This window comes from Scyliorhinus torazame, chromosome 6, assembly GCF_047496885.1.
Source record: "Scyliorhinus torazame isolate Kashiwa2021f chromosome 6, sScyTor2.1, whole genome shotgun sequence".
Lineage (NCBI taxonomy): Eukaryota > Metazoa > Chordata > Chondrichthyes > Carcharhiniformes > Scyliorhinidae > Scyliorhinus > Scyliorhinus torazame.
The window spans coordinates 191,400,302-191,423,962 of record NC_092712.1 but is presented as its reverse complement, the minus strand read 5'-3'; the positions used below and the strand labels follow the sequence as shown (position 1 = coordinate 191,423,962).

Here is a 23,661-nt window from a genome sequence, read left to right as displayed (position 1 = left end):
CCAGAGAATTGTCTTTATTTTGCATCTCAAATTCTATTCCTTAATCACCGATTTCATGTATCTCCCTGCTAACAATTTGTGACTGAACCAGATTGATTTCAGTCTTGGGTGTTAGGTCTGACCTTCAGTTAAGCTTCTGACCAAATACTTGTGCCATGATTAACCTTCCTTCCATCACCTGACTCCATCTATGCCTCAGCTCCTGGGCTCCTGGTAACCTTTCAGTGCCTTTGTTACCTATAAACTTGCCTATTCTCACAGTTGGGGCCAACCTCTCATATTTTAGCCTCCATAAACTTGAGGTCATCCAAAACATTGTTGCCTTTGTCCTAACTCACACAAAGTTGTGTTCATCCACCATTCCTGCACTCCGTGACCTGCAGTGACTCCCAATTGAGGAATGCCTTGAGATTGAAATTTTCACCCTGTCATCTAAACATGTGCAGCTGAGATGGGTTTGACATGATAAAATTGTCCCTTAGTGTCCAGGAATGTGCAAGTTAGGTGGCTATAGGGATAGGGTGGGGTGTGGGCCTAGGTAAGTTGCTCTTTCAGAGGGTCGGTGCAGACTTGATAGGCCGAATGGCCTCCTTCTGAATTGAAGGGAATTCGATACTTTGTCAAATCTACCCATATGCTTGTTTCACCATAATTATTACCATCTCTAGCCCCTCAATGCTCCAGCACATATCAGTGTTCTACTAATTCTGGCCTCTTATTCATTTAACCAGTTTACCATTGGTGGCTCTGCCTTTGGTTGGCTAGTTTCCAAGTTCCAGAATTTCCCTTGCCTCAGCTAAGTTGTTTAAAATCAGGAGCCCTAAACTCTGAGCATCTCCAGGGCAGAAAAATAACCTGAGTGATTGGAATTTCCCTTCCACCATGCAGTTTCAACAAGGTCAAAATCTGATTTGAACATTCTGACCCAAACGGCATGTGATGACTGTAGGAATTTCAGATATATTGGGCGTGGTTTAACAAAATGAAACAGAGCCCCATGTCAATTGCGATTAGCCAGGTGTTGCACGGCGTTAGCAGCGCTGAGACCGATCCCACTATTAATAGGGACTTGGCTTCACTTCTGGGCCTCTGCGAACAACACCCTGCCGAGGCCGCACACTGTCCCATTTCCTGGACTAAAGAGCTCCGTAGGGATCACCCGATCTCCAGCATGGGTAAAATGCTACCCAGGCACCTTGGCACTGCCAGCATGGAATCCTGGCAGTGCCCCTGCCAACCTGTCAGTGCCACCTGGGCACCCTTGCACTGCCATAGTGGCACCCAGGTGGCACTGCAAGCCATTTAGATCACGGGAGAGGCCAAAATCGGGATCTGCTCAGAACGCCGAACAGTTTCCAATCTCACCGGCCCACTCCCGGATTCCACCGAGACGATGCAAGAAACCAATTAAAGCCAATCTCCATAACATTAATGGGACAGGCCCCCTATCGAACGGCCTCCCACAATCTAATCGGCTTCCCAGCGAGTGGTCATGCGGGCGCCCTGTAGTACACCTATTTAAAAACATAAAGCCAACGCAATGGCTGCTATGGGGATCGGAGTAGGTGAGTAGCCAACTTCAAAACCAGGCAGACAGCTGCTGCCCCAGTGCTCAGGGCGGGTGGGTGAGGGAGCAGGCCTTATGGTCGGTGGAGGGGTTGGCTGACATCGGTGGAGGATCGCCCCTAGTCTGGGGGGTGAGGGACTCGGCGCCCACCAGGTCCAACAGGCCACACACCCCAGATAGTGCATATACATACCAGGGGCAACTTCAACTTCTGCCTGTCCATCCCAAACACCCGCAGGATGGAGCCCTGGCTTTGGTGATATGCTGCAGGTCACTTGAACTCCCTCTGACCTTGGCGGCCTCTGGCTGCACAGCTAAACGTTATCGCTAATAGGAAATTGGCATTGTTAGTTACATGAACACTTCACAGTTCTCAAGTGAGAGTGCTTCACAGCTGCAGGTTATGTTTGCTGCTTGTTCCTGCTGGTGGCTGCAGAAGCCTGTTTTCTTCCTTTTCTGTAGCTGGAAAAAGGGAGAATTTCTTTCTTATATACCAGGGTTCTGAACACTGGGCTCAGGGGACGTACGAGTCCAGAAGGCAATCCGATTTGAAGCAAGAAACGCTACGGGACTTGGTGCGCGACATTGTTCCAAATGGGCCATCTGATGATACCGTTGAAGAAATGCTTTTGCAGATTGCTGATGCGGTTGTTGCTGGTGCGGTGAGTGCTGCATGTAACTGGCATGTCACCGCGGGTTACACGCTGGAAGTCAAGGACGTTCAACTGCACCTTGAGCGCCAGTGGAATATGTGGATGCCAGGATTTGGTTCCGGTGATATTGGGCCGTGTGGGAGGGCCTGCACAGCTGTGGCTCCTGGAGAGAGAGAATTACATTGATACATGGGACAAGTCGCACATTGATGGGAAGATCATTTCTATGGCAAAGTTCTGGACATGATAACAGATTCTCAGGCTTATCCTCCTTTTCTGTTGAGGAACCTGCGAGGGGTGATTCTCTGATTCTTGGGCTATGTCACCATGCCGGCGTGGGAACGGTGCCAGAAAAACTGTTGTAAAATGGCCACCGATTCCTTGTTTTGCTGGGGGCTAGCATGCCGGTAGCGTAGAGTACCTGGCTCTAGCTGCTGATATGCCCCGGAGAATTTGTGGGTCCGTGGCTGCTCATGCGCAGGCAGCCGGCCCACAGCAGCTACATGACGCTGACTGGTCGCAGACCCGACCCGCAAAATAGTGCCCCCCCCCTTTGACAGGCTCGCGGGCCACGGACCAACCCCCCGCAGTGCCCACTGAGTCCGCAGACGTCACGCCGAGTTCCCGACGCATGAGACCATATGCGGGGGTGGAGCATCGGGGGTTGGGAATCAGGCAATGTCCTGAGGCCGTCGATACGTGGCGGGGCGTACTTCTAGAATACGCCGCTTTGGAGGGGATGGAACAGCGCGAAAGCGGTGCCACCTCAATTTGGTCGGGAACTCTGATTCTCTGGCCGGTCGGCAACCCGAGAATCCAGCCCCATGTGTTTGCTTTTGTGAAAATGAGTTGATATAGCTTTGTAATGGTACCAATATGGAACGGTGACAGTTCCTTGTTGTTTAACGGTTAGTGTGATATGTTGAAGTTGATCTTCAAATCTTGGTTACTGTTGACCGTTTAAGAAACAAAATATTCTCAAGTGTATTCCCATGGCTAGCCGTGCCAGGTTGCAGGCAGGTGTTACTGCCTAGCATCCCGATCAGACAGTGAGGCGTGGACAATTTAATAATAATCTTTATTATTGTCACAAATAGGCTTACATTAACATTGCAACAAAGTTACTGTGAAAATAGCCTGGTCGCCACACTACGGCGTCTGTTCGGGTGCACTGAGGGAGAATTCAGAATGTCCAATTCACCTAACAGCACGTCTTTTGGGACTAACAGGAGGAAACCAGAGCACCCGGACGAAACCCACACAGACGAGAGGAAACATGCAGACTCCGCACGGACAGCAACCCAAGCCGAGAATTGAACTCAGGGCCCTGGCACCACGAAGCAACTGCGCCAACCACTGTGCCGCCCAACTGCCCCTCAGTGTCCAAATGGTTAGGTTGGGTCGCTGGGGTAGGGTGCAGGCTTGGGCTTAAGTAGGGTGCACTTTCCAAGGGCCAGTGCATTCGTGATGGGCCGAATTGCCTCCTTCTGTAGTGTAGGGATTCTATGAAATCCAGTCACAAAACTGGAGGCAAGCAAACTCAATGCCCTATGATGCACTCCTTCAAATCAGGTAACAAGGGTGCTGCTGGGCTATGAACAGGTGCTCTCTTACACTGTGCACTATGCTTGCAACAACATTTGCATTTAATTTGCAGGTTTCAAGTGCAGGGTCTGTCTATGGGTACTTTGCATTAAGAGGAATGGAAAGCCAATTAAAGAGGAAGGTTTTTAATAAAAGCAAAATACTGTGCTGGAGGTCTGAAATGAAAACACAAAGTGCTGGAAAATATCGGTAGATCTGGAAGCATCTGTGGAGAGAGAAACAGAGCCAACGTTTCAAATCCAATATGACTCTTCCTCAGAACCCTCTATGGTTCCGGAGAAGAGTCACACTGGACTCAAAATATCAACTCTTTTTCTCCTTCCAGAGGAGGGTGTCTGAGTGCATTTCATAGCAAGGACAAAGTAGGGAAGGTGGAGGAAACTGTCGACAGTTCCAGAGGACAGAGCAATGGCTGAATGAGTGACCACTTGAAGGGAATTTGCCTGAACACTGGACGCATCAACACTGGAGAGGCAGCAGCCAACAATCAAACACCCAAGAGATGGGCCTCAGCACTGGGGATATCCCCGCGACCAGAGGGTGGGTGTGTGGATCAGGGAGGGAACCTGCGGCCAGTTCATGTAATGTTCTCGGCACGGGTCTGGGACCAGGCTCTGGGGTCCAGTGCCCAGGGGCCTGCTGTGGCCGGGGGGTGGGGGTTCCGTGTGCAGGACAACCGCCTCAAAATAATAATCTATAATAAACTTTATTAGTGCCACAAGTACGGTGGCATTAACACTGCAATGAAGTTACTGCGAAAGCCCCCTAATCGCTACACTCCGGCACCTTTTCGGCCACATTGAAGGAGGACTTAGAATGTCTAATTCACCTAAAAAACACGTCTTTCAGAACTTGTGGGAGGAAACTGGAGCACCCGGAGGAAACCCACACAGACACAGGGAGAACGTGCAGACTTCACACAGACAGTGACCCAAGCTGGGAATCGAACTCCCATCCCTGGCCCTGTGAAGCAACTGTGCTACCGTGCCACCCTATTCTTGGATGGCTACCCAAAGAGATGGTGGGGAATGTTGGCTTGGGGGATCCAAGGGTCCCAGGTTGGAAGTAATTACCAATTGGCTGGTCTCTTAGCCTCTCCCATTCCTTACAGATATCACATTATGTATAATATTGTGCACCCCGCAGCAGCTGCCCTGCGGTTCTGGTGGAAGGCTACATGGCCAGATGTCGCAGAAGGCAGTGGCATCGACAGAGGCTCGAGGCAGCACCCCGTGTGTAGAGGACTGCCCCTCACTCTTAAGGACCGGCCACCCATCAGGCTAGGGAGAAACCCAGAGGGGGAGGCACATTATATACAGGCATCGCTGGTCTATCGAGGAGATGTCAGACAGCATGTCCTGGGATTATATTCATTGGAGTTTAGGAGGTTGAGGGGAGATCTAATAGAAACTTACAAGATAATGAATGGCTTAGATAGGGTGGATGTAGGGAAGTTGTTTCCATTAGCAGGGGAGACTAGGACCCGGGGGCACAGCCTTAGAATAAAAGGGAGTCACTTTAGAACAGAGATGAGGAGAAACTTCTTCAGCCAGAGAGTGGTGGGTCTGTGGAATTCATTGCCACAGAGGGCGGTGGAGGCCGGGACGTTGAGTGTCTTTAAGACAGAAGTTGATAAATTCTTGATTTCTCGAGGAATTAAGGGCTATGGAGAGAGAGCGGGTAAATGGAGTTGAAATCAGCCATGATTGAATGGTGGAGTGGACTCGATGGGCCGAATGGCCTTACTTCCGCTCCTATGTCTTATGGTCCTATGTGCCGCAGGAGGTTCCCCCTCAACTAGGGGACTCTGTGGCACCTATGCCACGTCCTTATGAACTTGGCATCACTTGGAGGAGGAGGAGGATCCCCACTCCCAGTGGCCGTCAAGGTCACCGCAGCCCTAAACTTATACATGTCGGGTTCATTCCAGGGCTCGAGCAGGGACTTGCGTGGTTTATCCTATCCTACAGCAGACAAGTGCATCCGTGAGTCACAGACACCCTGTTTGCCCAGGGATCTGACTATATAAAGGTTGACCTGGACCAAGCCCATCAAGATGCCGGGGTAGCAGGATTCTCTGCCATCCCCAGGTCCGTGAGGTAATAGATGGCACGCAAATCGCCTTGCATGCACCGGGCGATCTGGGAGCACCCTTCATTAACAGGAAGGGGTTCCACTCACTGAACATTCAACTTGTGTGTAACCACCACCTCAAGATCATACACATGTGTACATGCTTCCCAGGGACTGTGCACGACAGCTACACCTGAGGCAGTCGGAGATCCCCGGCTTCTTCAAGGGACATCCCTGGATGACCGGTTGGCTGTTGGGGGATAAGGGGTACCCACTGTGGTCCTGGCTAAAGGCGCCAATACAGAGTCTGGAGACCGATGCGAAGACCCAATATAATGAGGCTCATGTGGCCACCCGGGCTATCATTGAGTGGTGCATCGGACTGCTGAAAATGCGGTTCCAATGCTTCGACCGATTTGGTAGTGCAGTGCAGTACACCTCCAGAGAGTCGCCCGTTTTGTGGTTGTCTGCTGTGTCCTCCACAACCTGGCGCAGCAGAGGGGTGACGTGCTGGAGGTGGAGGAGGAGGAACATGTGGCCTTGTCTGGGGAGGACGAGGAGAAGGATCCAGACCAGAAGGAGGATGGAGGACAGGCAACGGCAGTGAATGTCCGGCAAGCCTGGAGGGCCAGGGAGGCACTCATCCTGCCCGCTTCTCATAGGATGCGGCTTTGTCTGTCATCTCACCCCTCTCTCCTTCACCCCCACTGTCCCCCCGACCCATTCCAACTCTCCCCCTCCTGATTCGCTTCTCCCTCACCCACCACAACCATCCCCCACCTACCCACCCCAATTACCTGTTCCACCTTCTCAGAGTCTGTGTTATATCACTCCAGGGTGATGGGCCTGTGTCGGCACTATCAGCGGGTCAAGATACAAGGCAGGATGGTGATGATAACCCGCTGTGAACTGAGCCGTAGTCTGACTCCTGTCTGTCTGCTGACAGGGCGCTCACATCCATCACCTGCACATGGTATAGCTTGGCCCGGGGGGGTGGGGGGGGGGGGGGGGGGGTTGGCGCAGTGCGGAATAACGTGACAGTACCTTTACATGTTGCGCGTGTAACATGTTTAATGGTGAACAATCGTGATCTTAGCTGTCCCTAGCTACTGATGGTGCCGACCTCCCGCAAACCCCCCAGTGCCCTGTCTGTGATCCTCAAACTGCTTAGCCCTCCGTGTTTTGCTGTAATGTCGAGGTGTGCCCCCAGGATGTACATTGGAGCTGGAGGCAGCCTGCTGCTTATGCACACTGTGGCCCTTGACGCACTGGCAGGTGTCCGCTGGGGGTCCTTTGGCCAGGGGGCCCCGGCTCTTGCTGGTGGCTCATACCGCGCCGTGCCAACCTATTCCAACCTACTGACCCCGAGACGCGCCATTGTTCAGAGGGGGGACTCAGAAGAGCTGGCGACCACTGTCCTCTCCCTATAGGGAAGCTCCCGGTCAACCTCCAATACTTCCTCCTCCTGGTCGGTGCCTGTAGGGCCTTGGGGGTAACATTGCGATGGAGGGGTGGCAGGAGTGAGCTCCAGAGGTCCCTGCATCAACCTGGAGGCTCCTCATGGTCTGCACCTGGACATCGATGCCCCCAGCGATGCCACTCTGTGTCTGGGCCACACCCTGCAGTGCCTCGCCAATGTCTGGCTGTGTCTGGGACACTTTCCTCATCGACTGGAATATGTCTGGAGTACCTTGGCAATGCGCACCGGAGACTGGGGCATGCTCTGCAGCACCTCGGCATGGTCCACTTGTGTCAGGGTCACGTGCCACAGAGACTGGGACATTCTGTCGAAGTGCTCAGCCATGGCAGTCACTGACTGAGCAATGTTTTGGACACCACCACTAATTATGCTGGCGTCCTGCTCCAGGCTCTCCACTGCGGTCGCCACCATAGCAGTGTTGGCTTCAGTGCCACGCATTGCTGGTGTCATCTTCTGCTGCCTTTGCCTTTGGGACTCCTCCAATTGTCTGTGGCCCGCTGGAGTGTCGCTGACACCCACCCCCCTCTCTGAATCTCACGGCTGTACTATTGCGTTTCCGGGATAACCTTGCTCAGAGGCTCGGCATTGCGTGGGACCCAGCTTGGTCCTGGGATCTAGCAGACTTCTGACTGGATATCCTGCCTCCACCTGATGTGCATTAGCAACTGTGCGGTGCTCACCAGATTGTGCCCAGAAGCCAATCCACTAAGGAGGTGGGAGGCAAGGTTGCTATGGTGGTTGGATGCGGTGAGCGGCACGGTGCTGGGGTGGCAGGTGGTTCCGGTGCCAGGGGGCCAATGCCAACTCACCCATGCGGCTCAGTGGAGGGAGTTGAGCTTCTTGCGGCACTCGGTGGCGGTCCTCGTCATTGCACTCTCCCAGCTGAAGGCCATCGCCACTGCCTCCCAGGCTGCACTGGCTGGTCTGTGGCTGACCCTCCATTCCCCTCGAGGGACCAAGGTTTCCCATCTTCCCTCCACTGTGTTGAACAGTCTGACTTGGTTGGCATCTCCGAATCGTTCAGTGGGTCTGTGTGGTGGCAATGCTGCATGATTTCAGGGGTTTGCTCTGTGGGATCAGTTTAACAGCTGCTCCCCCTCATTAGCAGGGAACTGCCGGGCACGGTCCAGGGTGAGTCAACTGACAGGACAGCCATTCCCTGGCATGAAGCCCGTGGGGCATCATTACCGGCCCTAATTGGCATTAGATACTGGTGGTGGTCTCGCCAGGTCAGCCGCCACGAAGCCCTGGCAATGCCCGCTCGATACCACACTTGGAAACTTTCCCATTAGATCAGGCCCAACGTGTTCAGTTTAGTAAACTGATGTAGTTAATGGGAGGAGCCAAGGGCTGAAACAGCCAGGTGTTGAGGTTCAGAGTTAATCTGCGGGTGGGAGACAAGCTGAGAAGCAGTTCCTGAAGAATACAGCCAGAGATTCTGCATTATTCTGACAGGGTGTCAGCTCCCATTCCAGCAAGCAGTCTCAAAATATCTCTCTTTCTCAAAGTGGAGTGTCCAAGACCTCACTTCACAGCAAGTATTCCTGAGGCAGCTAACTGTATTTAACAGTGGATTTGGACCTGAGATGATTCTGTTGTTTGAGTGGACATAAAGAAAGCAATTATGGGTTGTTGTGTCACTGTGTTGATTGGCATTGTTTTCAGGGGTAAATTGAAAGTTATTTTCATGTGCGATGTTAAAGATATTTTATCATGTGTTAGTCATAATGTTTGTTTGAACATACCATATTCTTATTTCTTTGTAAAATCACCCCTGGAAAGAGGTATCCTTTCGACGGTCTGAAAGTTAAAATAAAACATTGGGGTTTCTGTCCATTAGCCTAGCCATTGCAGGGGTCTGTTTTCCAATGTAATTGGTGGGATTGCATTCCTACATTGCACAAGGCACTTCAGTCCAGAGAGCTGACATTCTTGGAGCAACTTCGAAAAGTGACCCACCTGACGCAGTATGGCTTTGAAAGATAATCCACGTAGCCTCATAGTAAGGACTTCCCCAGACTTTCCGAACATGTATCCCTTGAGGAATTGAACAGAAAAACTGATGATTAATTTAAAATATCCGATTAACACCAGTACTTTTTGATTACAATTGCTTGAGAGGTTAAACAAGCATTCAAGATAAAATTTTGATCTGTTTGTGTTTTTCGAATTTCATTTTGGTGGGCGGGGGGTTCAGCTCTTCCTGATCACTTACCTGTAGACTGAAACTCACAAAGAAAATAGCACCGAGAGCCAGGAAAATCAAGGAAAACATTGCGGTCCTCTGTCGTTTCACTTCAGGATCTGTGATTGCAAAAACCTATTTGAAATGAAAAGTAAAGATTTACATTTATATAACTCCTTTTGTGACCGCCAGACGTAGGGCAGCAGGGTAGCACAAGTGGATAGCACTGTGGCTTCACAGCACCAAGGTCCCAGGTTCGATTCCCCGCTGGTCACTGTCTGTGCGGCGCTTGCACGTTCTCCCCGTGCTGCGTGGGTTTACTCCCAGTGCTCCGGTTTCCTCCCACAGGCCAAAGATATGCAGGTTAGGTGGATTGGCCATGCTAAATTGCCCTTCGTGTCCAAAAAGGTTAGGAGGGGTTATTGGGTTACGGGGATAGGGTGGAAGTTAGGGTTTAAGTGGGTCGGAACAGACTCGATGGGCCGAATGGTCTCCTTCTGCACTGTATGTTCTATGTACTATGTATGTTCTATGTCCCGAAGTACTTCACAACCAATTAAGTATTTTCCTGCAGTGGGGTCACCATTGTAAAACAGGCAGCCAATTTTCACACAGCTAGGTTCCAGGGTCAGAAATCTGATAATCACCAAATCAGGGGCGACATTCTCCGACCCCCCCGCCGGGTCGTAGAATCGCCGGGGGCTGGCGTGAATCCCGCCCCCGCCGGTTGCCGAAGTCTCCGGCACCGGATATTCGGCGGGGGCGGGAATCGCGCCGCGCCGGTTGGCGGGCCCCCCCTCTCGATTCTCCGGCCCGGATGGGCCAAAGTCCCGCCGGTAAATTGCCTGTCCCGCCGGCGTAAATTAAATCACCTACCTTACCGGCGGGACAAGGCGGCGTGGGCGGGCTCCGGGATCCTGGGGGGGTCGCGGGGCGATCTGGCCCCGGGGGGTGCCCCACAGTGGCCTGGCCCGCGATCGGGGCCCACGATCCGCGGGCGGGCCTGTGCCGTGGGGGCACTCTTTCCCTTCTGCCTCCGCCACGGTCTCCACCATGGCGGAGGTGGAAGAGACTCCCTCCACTGCGCATGCGTGGGAAACTGTCAGCGGCCGCTGACGCTCCCGCGCATGCGCCGCCCGGAGATGTCATTTCCGCGCCAGCTGGCGGGGCAACAAAGGCCGTTTCCGCCAGCTGGCGGGGCGGAAATTCCTCTGGCGTCGGCCTAGCCCCTCAATGTTGGGGCTCGGCCCCCAAATTCCGCACCTTTGGGGCGGCGCGATGCCCGGCTGATTGGCGCCGTTTTGGGCGCCAGTCGGCAGACATCGCGACGTTTCCGGAGAATTTCGCCACAGGTCTTTTTTTTAGTTTTGGTAGAGGGATCAATGTTGAGCAGGGAAAACTCCCCTGATGTCCCTTCCATTATGACCATTTACATCCACGTGTGCCGGTAGGCAGGGCCTCAATTTGAAGTCTCATTTTATCGAGGGCACCTCCAACTATGCAGCACTGAAGAGTTGGACCAGATTATTGCTCATGTCTCCAGAGTGGGATTTAAAACCACAGCTTCTGACTCAGGCAATGCCACCGTTGGACTGAGGCAGACACTGAAACCAAATGAGTAATTGTCATTTTCCAATGTAAATTGTAATTGTTATGGGTCCGGGTTTACAGAACCCCAGTGTATCATGGAGTTCAACCGACCCACAACTTTTAATAGATTGTGGTGTGGGAACCACATGGCGTACTCTCCAGGTGTGATACAGCAGAAATGGACAAGTGGTTTTAAAAACAAAATAATGTTTATTCTATGAACTCAAGTTAACCTTTTCAAAACAAACATTGAATATCTTAACACCCATTACTTCAAAGGTAACCCCAAAAGACTACAACGCTAAATAATCCTTCAAATTGTTCCTTTAAACACCCAAAAGTCTTCAAACCTTCAATGATAGGAGCACATTAGGTTATATTCAATATAGTTACAGTCTTTGGATTGCAGAAATCAACAGACCAGCTCTGTGTTTCTTCCTGCAGCTCACAGCAAAACACACAGACACTCCCAGTTGCATTCTCAAACTGAAAGTCAAAAAGCAGAAATGAGCTCAGCTCCCCCCTCCCTCTGACATCACTTCAGTAATATGATCAGCTCCATTTCTTAAAGATACATTGCTTAAACATCCATTTCTTAAGGTACTCTCACATGACACAATATATAGATCAGGTTTATGATTTTAAATTTGTGAATTTTACCAATATAAAGATTACTCACCCCAATAATCCTGGAAAAGACCACAGCAAATGCTGGTATGACCGCACCGGCTACAATGGCACCCATTATTCCTATGACAATGTACGGCCACTCTGACTTGTTCAGAGCAAGAATTCCGGAAAATGAAACTTCTGGAAAACTTTCCTCCTTTAAAATTTGAAGAAAAAAAAATAATGGAACCAAACTTCAGTCTAACATGCTGTACGTTTTAGGGTAAAGCACAAAATGAGGTTATCTCGTCTCAACCCTGGTTATCTGTAAAATGTCTATCATTTGATGAAGCATTTACTGTACTGCAGAAACTGGCTAGCCTGAATCCTGGGTCCTGATGGACTTCATCCTAGGGTCATAAAAGAAGTGTCTGGTGCGATAGTCGATGCACTAGTTTTAAAGTTCCAAAACTCAATAGATTCAGGGATCATCTAAATAAGACAGCAAATGTAACGCCATTATTCAAAAAGGGAGGGAGGTAGAAAGTGGGAAAATACAGAGTGGTTAGCTCAAAATCGAAGCTTCTATAACATAAGTTGTAGCAGGGCATCTGGAAAATCTCAAGGTAATCTGGCAGAGTCAACATGGTTTTGTGAAAGGGAAACCATGTTCAGCCAATTTATTGGAGTTCTTTAAGTAACCTGTGCTGTGGATAAAGGGGATGTACTGTACTCAGACTTCTTGAAGACATTTCTAGGAGATGGTTACTAAAGTGTCGCATCAAAGGTTTTTGCAGAAAATACATCCTGGGCGGGATTTTCCGGTATACGACGGGATGGCCATACCAGCGGCAAAGAGTGGTGTGAACCACTCCGGCGTCGGGCCGCCCGGAAGGTGCGGAACCCTCCGCACCTTCGGGGGCTAGGCTGGCGCTGGAGTGATTGGCGCCGTGCCAACCGGCACCGAAGGGCCTCAGCCGGCCGGCACGAGTTGGCGTATGCGCAGGAGCGCCAGTGTGTTCCCAGAACCGCTGGTGTGATTCCTGCGAATGCGCAGGGGGTTTCTTCTCCGCGCCGGCCATGGCGGAGCTTTACACAGGCCGGCGCGGTGGGAAAGAGTGCCCCCACGGCACAGGCCTGACCGCAGATCGGTGGGCCCCGATCGCGGGCCAGGCCACCGTGGGGGCCCCTCCCCGGGGCCGGATGCCCCCACGCTCCCCCCGAGGACTCCGCAGGCCGGCCTCAGAGCCAGGTCCCGTCGGTACAGACCTTGTGTAATTCACGCCGGCAGGACTGGCCCAAAATGGGCAGCTGCTCGGCCCATCGGGGACCGGACAATCGCCGGGGGGTGGGGGGCCACTGCCAACTGCCCCCAACCGGCGCGATCTCCACCCCTGGCAAAAAAACGGCAGCGGAGCATTCGGCAGCCGGCGTTGGAGCGGCGGGATTCACGCCGCCCCCCGATGATTCCCCGACCCGGCGGGGGGGGGGGGGGGGCGGAGAATCCCGCCCCCTATATTATAGGGGGTAACATATTGGCATGGATAGAAGATTGGCTGTCAAACAGAAAGCAGAGTAGGCAAAATGCATCTTTTCTAGACTGGCAAAATGTAACACGTGGTGTGCCATAAGAATCAGTGCTGAGATCTCAACAATTTGTATAATTGACTTGGAGGAGGGATTGAAGATATGGGGCACGATTCAGGAACCACATTAGGCCTGGCACAGATCCGAGCACGCCGAGTGAATATCGGGAGAAGGTAAAATCGAGATTTGCGGCAGGCGTGAACCACTTAGTGATTCCCCCGACCTGCTCCCGATGGAGATTTCCAGATCATGCCCAGAAATGACGAGAATATCATTACCCCTCATTTGCATTCATTTCAATCTCATTAACAAGATTGAAATTGAATGCAGTAGCTTCCAGGGAATTGGCGGGAAGTAATGTGGGCATTGTTTAGTACTCCTTCACAAAAAGGTGAAGCTGGCACAATGAGGGGAAGTGAGGAGGGCATGCAAATCAAGGGCATGTCTCCAGAGTGGGATCAGTGTTTCCCAGTATTCAGGGGGGAGGGGGAGCAGACATGGGGGTTGGGCAGGTGATGGGCTTTGTGTCTCTGAGGCCTTCAAGCCATCTTTAAATATTGTGGAGGCTCATAACAGGGGCAACCACAGCTGCAGCCTATCTGTCCAACTAAACACCTCCAGGACAGAGACTTGCTGCGCCTTCTATCCTGAAAGTCATTTTCACTCCCTTTGACTGTGACCAGCCTCCACCTTCACAGCAGAACTTTATTTCAAATGAGGAATTAGCCTTGTTAGTTATGATAGCACTTCACGCTCCTCAATCCTCAGGTGCCTCCTTGAGGGCACAAGTGACATATTTCAGAGGATGGTTAATACATTGCAGGTCCAGCAAGCTTTGATGCCTGAGCAGTGAAGTCGAGGAGCCTCAGCAGCATAGTGCAAACTGCCAACAATCAAAGAACAGGGCTTCACCATGTGCATCTTTTCACGACCAAAGGATAAGTGTATAAATGGGCGGAGGGCAGCCTTATATTCCTAATGTTTCAGAAAGAGGTCTGGGGGCTCCTGATTTGGCCCACAGTGAGTGTGCAGAGCAAGGTTTGCCAGCACCACTTGCTGGCCAGATGGCACTCTGAGAGAAGGCGGGATAGTTAAGAATGGGGGAGGTTTGGGGGATTTGAGTGCCCTGGGGTGGTAGCCCTAACTGATTAACAATCTCTCTCCTTTTCTAATTCCTTTCAGTTAAAACAATGTGTGCTGCAGCCGATCCCGTGTAGGCTGTCCTTGTGTTGCTTGTGGCAGTTGAGGCGGGCAAACGGCAGCAATGCCAACACTGGCTGGAGGTGGAACCACATGTGCAGGGGGCAACCGCACACCCTGAAGACCAGGCTGCCTATCAGGCTGAGGACGGACCCAAGAGGGGAGGCTAATGACAGCCCAAGTTGTACAGTCATCATTGGCCATTCAACGAGCTGACGCTCACCATGCACCTCCGAAGACTGTGTCTCAGCATGGAGACAATGCAGCATCTGTACCATGCCCTCACAGACTTGGCACTCGTGGAGGAGTAGGACACCTGGTCCCGGTGGCTGTGAAGGTCACTGCAGCCCTGAACCTTTGTGCCACCAGGCCATTCCAGGGTTTGAGCGGAGACTTGTGTGGCATATCACAATCTTTCACCCACAGGTGCATCCGGGAGGTGACTGATACCTGGGCATCCAACTATATCAAGGATCAGGTCCACCAAGAAGCCCGGGCTGCAGGATTTGCTGCCATCGCCAGGATTCCTCCGGTCCAGGGGGCGGTTGATGACTCGCCCATCACCCTGCGAGCACCTGGGCATCAGACATTGCCCTATATTAACAGGAAGGGTTTTCACTGAATGTTCCGATCTTGTGCGACCACTGCCTCTGAATCATGCACATATGTGTCCGCTTCCCTGGGGGTGTGCATGATAGCTACATCCTGGGACGCTTGGAGACCCCTGGTATCTTTGAGGACCGCCCCAGGATGACAGATTGGCTCGTGGAGACAAGAGATATCTGCTGAGATCATTACTGATGACACCGTTGCAGAGGTCTGAGACCAAGACGGAGACACATTATAATGAGGCCCACATTGCCACGCATGCTGTCGTGGAGTGGTTCATCGGCCGACTGAAAATGCGATTTTGATGCCTGGACCGCTCTGGCGGTGCCTTGCAGTACACCCCCCATAGGGTCCCCCACTTTGTGGTGGTCTGCTAATCCTCCACAATCTGGCACAGCAATGGGGTGACATTCTGGAAGATGAGGAGCAGGAGGAGACGGAGGGACATGCAACCTCGTCTGAGGAGGAGGAGGGGGTGCTGGAAGGGCTGGAGACTAGCCCGAGGATGAAAAGGAGAAAGGAAGACAGATGGCGGCAAGGGCCCGACATGCAAGGAGGACCAGGGAGGCCCTTATCGCCTCCTGATTCTTCTAGGACGAGCCTGTGTGTCAGCTCAACCTCCACCCCCCCGCCATTTCCATCCCTCCCCCCTACCCCCAGCCTTCCGCCTTTTCCTCCTCCCCCCCTCCCAAATTGCTGATGACACAAAAATAGGTAGGAGATTAAGTTCTAAAGAGGACATAAGCAGGCTACAAAAATATATAACTAGGTTAAATGTGTGGGCAAAGATCTGACAGATTGAGTATATTGTGGCAAAATGCAAAATGGTCCTTTTTGGCAGGAATATTAAAAATGAAGCATATTATCTCAATGCTGATAGAATGGTAAATGGTTAGTACTGTTGCTTCACAACGCCAGGGTCCCAGGTTTGATTCCCGGCTTGGATCACTGTCTGTGCGGAGTCTGGGCATTCGCCCCATGTCTTGCGTGGGTTTCCTCTGGATGTTCTGGTTTCCTCCCACAAGTCCCGAAAGACGTGCTTGTTAGGTGAATTGGACATGCTGAATTCTCCCTCTGTGTACCCGAACAAGCACCGGAGCGTAGCGACGAGGGGCTTGTCACAGTAACTTAATTGCAGTGTTAATGTAAGCCTACTTGTGACAATAATAAAAATTATTATTAATAAAGATTGTTATGATATTTGCGAGAGCACTGTGGTACAGAGGGATCTGGATGTCAAATTACAAAAGACCAGTATGCAAATGGCTCAAGTAATTCAAACAGCTGACAGAATATTATCAGTTGTTGTGAGTCGAATATGAAAGTAGGGAGGTTATGCTTCAGTTGAACAGATCATTAGTGAGACTATGGGCGGGCTTCTCTGTTCCTAGCCTCGGGTTTCTCGGTGGTGTGCCATTCGCTGGTGGCAGGATTCTTCCTTCCTGCCACTTGTGAATGGGATTTGCCATTGAAGCCACCCACACCGCCGGGAAACCCACAGATGGGGGTGCATTGCTGTCAAGTGAGAGTATCTTTAAGAAATGGGTGTTTATAAATGGGTGTGTATATAAATATCTGTAGTGAGATTCCCTTTAAGAAATGGGTGTTTACTACTGCAGTGATGTCAGAGAGTGGGTGGAGCTGGGCTTTCTGTCAGCTTTTTACTTTCGTTTTTGAGCAGGCTGCAGTGTGTGTTTTAGTTTTGTTTTCAGTGTTGGAGCTGAAGCCAGACCAAGCAGGTGTACTGCTCTTCTCTCTGCCATCAAAAGACCATCTCTTGATCATTTGGTGAATTCAGAATTATAAATGTTTTCAGTAGTGACTTTAACCTGATGTGCTTCTGTTGAAAGGTGTTTTAAGTCTTATGGGTGTTAAAAGGAAAGCTTAAAGGATTACTCAGTTTTGTATACTTTGGGGGTTGTATTTGAATTGATGGTTGCTGAGATGTTCACTGTATGTTTTAAAAAGGTTAACTTGAGTTCATAGAATAAACATTGTTTTGCTTTTAAAAAATACTTTTCCATTTCTGTTGTACCACACCTGTAGAGTGGGCCGTGTGCTCCCCATACCACAATCTATTAAAAGTTGTGGGTCTGGGGAACTCCATGCTACACTTTGGGGTTATCTAAACCCTGGCCCATAACACTGCCAATGGGAAAAGAGAATCCCAATGGCCAAAGGTTTCCGGCCAAGGTTTAAGTTAAGTGCTTTTTTAAAGAAGCATTTTTGGATTTGTGATCTATTGACTGAAAAACAGGAGGGGTTGAATTCCCTTTTCCTAGAGGCCCTGTTCAATATGTTGGGCCGGAGTAGGGATACAATTTAGGAATGCTTGGATTTAGGTTTGCATGATTAGAATATTCTTTTTGAATGTCATTTATTTATTTCCTCTCAGATATAGTAATGATACATGGATTTAATGAGGCACGATTTTAATTTTTTTTTAAATGCATGAAACAAACTTGAATGAGATGGAAGAAGAAGTTGCATTCACTTGATTTGCAGCCAAAAGTAACTGAGGTTAAAATGTTAAATCATGTGAAGAATCGTAATTTTATGTTCTAATTGTTTCACAGTCCTAACACATATACTTAAAAAATGTATTTACGGGACAACATTTATTGCCAATCCCTAGTTGCCTACTGGGTCGTTTCAGAGGGCATTTAAGAGTCAATCACATGTTTAGAGTCACATGTAGGCCAGACCACGGTGGCAGATTTCCTTCCTTAAAGGACATTAGTGAACCAGATGGGTTTTTACAACAATCGACAATAGTTTCATGGTCATTATTAGTCTTTTCGTTCCAGATTTTAATTGAATTTAAATTCCACCATTTGCCTTGGTGGAATTCAAATCGGACTCCCAGAGTACTACCCTGGGTCTCTGGATTATTAGTTCAGCAACAATACCACTGTGTCACTGACTCCCCATAATACAAACAGTTAAAAACAGATTTTACCAATATTAGTTTAGATATTATAATTTAATGCTAACCAGTTCTTTTTCTTGCTCCTTGTCCTCTATTGTTTGCGATGGTTCAGAGGAATTAATTTGGTGGCCTTTCCTGCTTGATTTTCTTTTGAAGCTGTTCCTGTTGAGAATATTCACACTTGTGTGTTTATCATTTTCTGTTTGCTTCACTTCCTCCAAAGCTTTATCCGTTTCTTCATCACTGTCACTCTCCACATGTGAGCTCTTTAAAATAAGCACAAAGAAAACTGTGCGAGGAGTACAGAAATAGGAGAATAACACAGATGAATGCGTTGCTTAAGAGTTGTTGCAGGAGGGAGAGTTTTAGATCCTGGACCATTGTGACCGTTTTGGGGGAAGGTGGGGGCTGTACAAGCAGGATGGTCTACAGTAAAAGCAGGGCAGAACTAACATCCTCGCTGGTGGGTTTGCTAGTGCTGTGGGGAAGAGTATAATCTAGTTTAGCAGGGGGAGGGGACGCAGACTGATAGCAGAATAGGGACACAGTATAACATAGAAAAGCAATCAGGTCAGAGGGAACACAACGGTAGTAATTTTCAAGGGAGTAAGACAAGGCTGATGGCATCTACTTTAATGCCAGGAGTATGAAAGGTAAAAAAGATGAATTCAGGGCGATGATTGACGTGTGTAATTATGATATAGCTATCACAGAGACATGGTTGAGTGAGGGGCCACTCAACAGACCAAACATGCCCCCTAGTTCTGCTTTCCCCGACCAGTGGAAACAACCTGCCCGCATCTTTCCTATCTATTCCCTTCATAATTTTATATGTTTCAATGAGATCCCCCGCATCCTTCTAAACTCCAATGAGTACAGTCCCAGTCTACTCAACCTCTCGTCATAATCTAATCCCCTCAACTCTGGGATCAACCTAGTGAATCTCCTCTGTACTCCCTCCAGTGCCAATATGTCCTTTCTCAGGTAAGGAGACCAAAACTGAACACAATACTCCAGATGCGGCCTCACCAACACCCTATACAATTGCAGCATAACCTCACTAGTCTTGAACTCCATCCCTCTAGCAATGAAAGACAAAACTTGAGTAGCCTTCTTAATCACCTGTTGCACCTGCACACCAACTTTTTGCGACTCGTGCACCAGCACACCCAGGTCCCTCTGCACAGCAGCATGTTTTAACATCTTACCGTTTAAATAATAATCCATTCTGCTGTTATTCCTCCCAAAATGGATAGCCTCACACTTGGCAACATTGAATTCCATCTGCCAGACCCTAGCCCATTCACCTAACCTATCCAAATCCTTCTGCAGACTTCCGGTATCCTCTGCACTTTTTGCTTTACCACTCATCTTAGTGTCGCCTGCAAACTTTGACACATTGCACTTGGTCCCCAACTCCAAATCGTCTATGTAAATTGTGAACAACTGCGGGCCCAACACTGATCCTTGAGGGACCCCACTAGTTACAGGTTGCCAACCAGAAAAACACCCATTTATCCCCACTCTCTGCTTTCAATTAGTTAACCAATCCTCTACCCATGCTACCACTTTACCCTCAATGCCATGCACCTTTAGTTTATGCAGCAACCTTTTGTGTGGCACCTTGTCAAAAGCTTTCTGGAAATCCAGATATACCACATCCATTGGCTCCCCGTTATCTACTGCACTGGTAACGTCCTCAAAAAAGTCTACCAAATTAGGCAGACACGACCTACCCTTTGTGAACCCATGCTGCGTCTGCCCAATGGGACAACTTCCCTCCAGGTGCCCCGCTATTTCCTCCTTAATGATAGATTCCAGCATTTTCCCTACAACCGGAGTTAAGCTTACCGGCCTATAATTACCCGCTTTCTGCCGACCTCCTTTTTTAAACAGTGATGTCACGTTTGCTACTTTCCAATCCTCTGGGACCACCCCAGAGTCTAGTGAATTTTGATAAATTATCACTAGTGCGTTTACAATTTCCCTAGCCATCTCTTTTAACACTCTGGGATGCATCCCATCAGGGCCAGGAGACTTGTCTACCTTTAGCCCCATTAGCTTGCCCAATGCTGCCTCCTTAGTGATTACAATCATCTCAAGGTCCTCACCTATCATATCATAGAATCTTTATTTCCATCAGTCACTGGCATGTTATTTGTGTCCTCCACTGTGAAGACTGACCCAAAAAACCTGTTCAGCTCCTCAGCCATTTCCCCGTCTCCTATTATTAAATCTCCCTTCTCATCTTCCAAAGGGCCAATATTTACCTTAGCCACTCTTTTTTGTCTTATATATTTGTAGAAGCTTTTACTATCTGCTTTTATGTTCTGAGCCAGTTTACTTTCATAGTCTACCTTACTCTTCTTTATGGCTTTTTTAGTAGCTTTCTGTTGTCCCCTAAAGACTTCCCAGTCGTCTAGTTTCCCACTAATTTTTGCCACTTTGTATGTTTTTTCCTTCAATTTGATACTCTCCCTCACATCCTTAGATATCCATGGTCGATTTTTCCCCTTTCTACCGTCTTTCTTTTTTGTCGGTATAAACCTTTCCTGAACACTGTGAAGGATCGCTCGGAAGGTTCTCCAATGTTCCTCAACTGCTTCACCATGAAGTCTTTGCTCCCAGTCTACCTTAGCTAGTTCTTCTCTCATCCCATTGTAATCGCCTTTGTTTAAGCACAAAACACTAGTGTTTGATTTTACCTGTCATCCTCCAACTGTATTTTAAATTCCACCATATTGTGGTCGCTCCTTCCAAGAGGATCCCGAACTATGAGATCAGTAACCAATCCTGTCTCATTACACAGGACCAGATCTAGGACCGCTTGTTCCCTTGTAGGTTCCATTGCATACTGTTCCAGGAAATTATCCCGGGCACATTCTATAAACTCCTCCTCAAGGCTGCCTTTACCAACCTGGTTAAACCAATCGATATGCAGATTAAAATCTCCCATGATAACCGCTGTACCATTTCTACATGCATCCGTTATTTCTTTGCTTATTGCCTGCCCTACCATCTGTTACTATTTGGTGGCCTATAGACTACTCCTATCAGTGACCTTTTCGCCTTACTATTCCTGATTGCCACCCAAATTGATTCAACCTTGTCCTCCATAGCACCAATATCATCCCTTACTATTGTCCAACAGGTGAAGACAATAGGGAACTGGGTTGGGGCCGGGAGAGGTACAGAGCATTTTTTTTCTAGGTTCTTAACGGTCACTTTTATAGTTTTAATGTTGCGACATATTATAAATGTCCTCCACTGAAATTCCTTCATTACATGAAGTGACAAATTAGATTTGTATTGCACTCTTAATATAGAAAAATGTCCCATAACTCTTTGTAGAAGTGTAACCAGTCAAAACTCAATGTTGTGCCAGGAAACAGATACGAAGATGGTTTCTCAAAGCTTGACCAGAGGTCAGCTTTAAAAGGGGTCTTTGAGGAGATAACAGAAGTGAAATAAATGGAGAGCTTATGGAAGGGGCTGCAAAGAATGGGGGTCTAAATGGCTGATGCAAGATACCAATGTCGGGGCAAAGGGACTTGAAATGCAGATGAGCTCTGAACTGGTGGAATGCAATGTTCCTGAGAGAGTTGGGACTGGAGAAGAGTATCGATAGGGAGAGGGGAGTGCGATGAAGGCATTTGTATAAACCAACTATTTTCTAATACACCTGATAGGTAAAAGATAGCTATTTAGCGTAAATATTAAGCCCTAGTTTTAAATACTCATTTTAATTTAAGAATTTCAACACTCATAACTTCAGGTCATTTCAAAATATATAGCTTCAACAGAACAGAGACACAAAACAGCATAACACAGCATAATTCCATTATAGGTTAAAACAGCACTTTTGCTGAGCTAACAAATACACTTGCAAGACAGTTTGACACTATACTTGTGCTGTACCATTTATCAGATCAAGGACATAACAACACCGTAGCAATGCCATAGTAACATGAAGGCACCATTGTTCATAATGTGGATAACAGCTAAGTCAGCAGAAGACCAGTTTAAACTTGTCGCGATAACAACACACAATCGCATTCCATAATATGCACAAGTATTCAGACATGAAACATTTAAAACTAATGTTGCACATTGAAGATTGACAGCAAACGTCAAATCAGACTCATTTGATTCTAACCCAAACCAATTAGGATTACATAGGGGTGTAGATAGATGGCTAAAGACTGATATAATTTTGTATAACCGTGAGGGTCCATATGGCCATCTTCATTCATGAATCATCTATATTTTGATCTAAACTATTCGCTGTCTCTATACTTTCACTTTTCCACTCTAACTCTTGAAGTAAATGCAAGCTGTTTTGTTGTAAGCAAGAAACCATTTCTGTATTATTTTGAAAGTTAAATTTTGTACAAGTTGCTTCTCTTTAAGTCGTTTTTGCTCGCCGGACTTATTAGAGAATAAGATTTAAGTGACTCTCAATTGTAATCAAATAGAGGCAATAAACGATTCTTATTTGCACCCGAAGAAGTTTTAACTCAAATTTCTACTGCATTTTAGTGTTGCAAGTGCCACTAAATCTGCATGGTTGATCTCTTTCAACTGGCGAGTCAGGCAGCGGGGGAGGAGCAAGCCAGGAAGAAATCAGAAGACCGAAGAAATACCAGAAGGACGGAAGACCCAAAGAAAAACGGCTAGACTGGATAAGAAATATCTTTTTCACTCATTAAATGTCTTAAAGCCGCATCAAGCAGTGTTTCGAGCCCTAGAAAGGACCTTTTTATAGACTGTGTTAATTCAATCGGGTGCCGGTCGTTGAAACTAAAATAAAACGGGACTGAAAGAATAGTCGACATAGTTGACGACCAAAAAATTGTGTGTAAGGCTGAGTTTATGGCGGACATGACTCCTAAAATAGATTCAGGACCTTCAAATGGTAGAGAACTACTTCCCACAACGTCCAAGGGAGGTCGCACTGTACCGGATGCCTCTATTGACGATATATTGGGTGATCTTAGATCTTTGATTTGTGGACAATTTGGACTGTCTGAAGTTGCAAGAAAAATTGAATCAAAATCTGATATCCCCAAAGGACAGTGGTCCCTTGATAATATCAAGAAGGCATGGGGAAAAAAAACATACGATTAAATAGAGGAAAACGTATGCAATGGTCTTTTGCAGTAATGGCACAGCTCCAAAAACAAGAGACAATTGCAAAAACTAAATTCGATCATGACTTTAAGTCCACTAAAGACCAACCAGTAGCAGTTGCTGAAGAATTACGAGATGCAAAATCCAAACTTGAACAATGTGATCAGATTAAAACATTATTGGAAAATGAAACCTTGAAAGTTCAACAACAATTATTTCAAATTGGTGAATTACAACGTAAAAATACTGACTCAGAATCCAAACTTCAACAGTTAATATCAAAAAATGATGGTCTTAAAAGTTAAAATTGCCAGTTTCTTGGGGAAAAATGTATTTTGGAAAGTGACATGGACACCATGAAATGTCAGAACAAATTACTGACAGACAAATTAAGAGCTCAAAAGCCTTCAAATCTGTCTTTTAAAAATCAGCTGAACTCTCCAA

General features: G+C 48.3%; 1 protein-coding gene across 1 annotated transcript in view; it reads right to left on the bottom strand.

Annotated features, from left to right (window-relative positions):
* The window catches only part of abcb5 (ATP-binding cassette, sub-family B (MDR/TAP), member 5), a 190,218-nt gene that overhangs the window by 52,189 nt on the left and 114,368 nt on the right, over window positions 1-23,661 (bottom strand). Inside the window, exons 17-20 of the mRNA XM_072509204.1 lie at window positions 18,153-18,353; window positions 11,833-11,979; window positions 9,594-9,698; window positions 9,338-9,415 (exon numbers count right to left, since the gene is read on the bottom strand). Of these exons, the coding sequence (XP_072365305.1) occupies window positions 9,338-9,415; window positions 9,594-9,698; window positions 11,833-11,979; window positions 18,153-18,353 (531 nt within the window). The remainder of the gene's footprint in view (window positions 1-9,337; window positions 9,416-9,593; window positions 9,699-11,832; window positions 11,980-18,152; window positions 18,354-23,661) is intronic.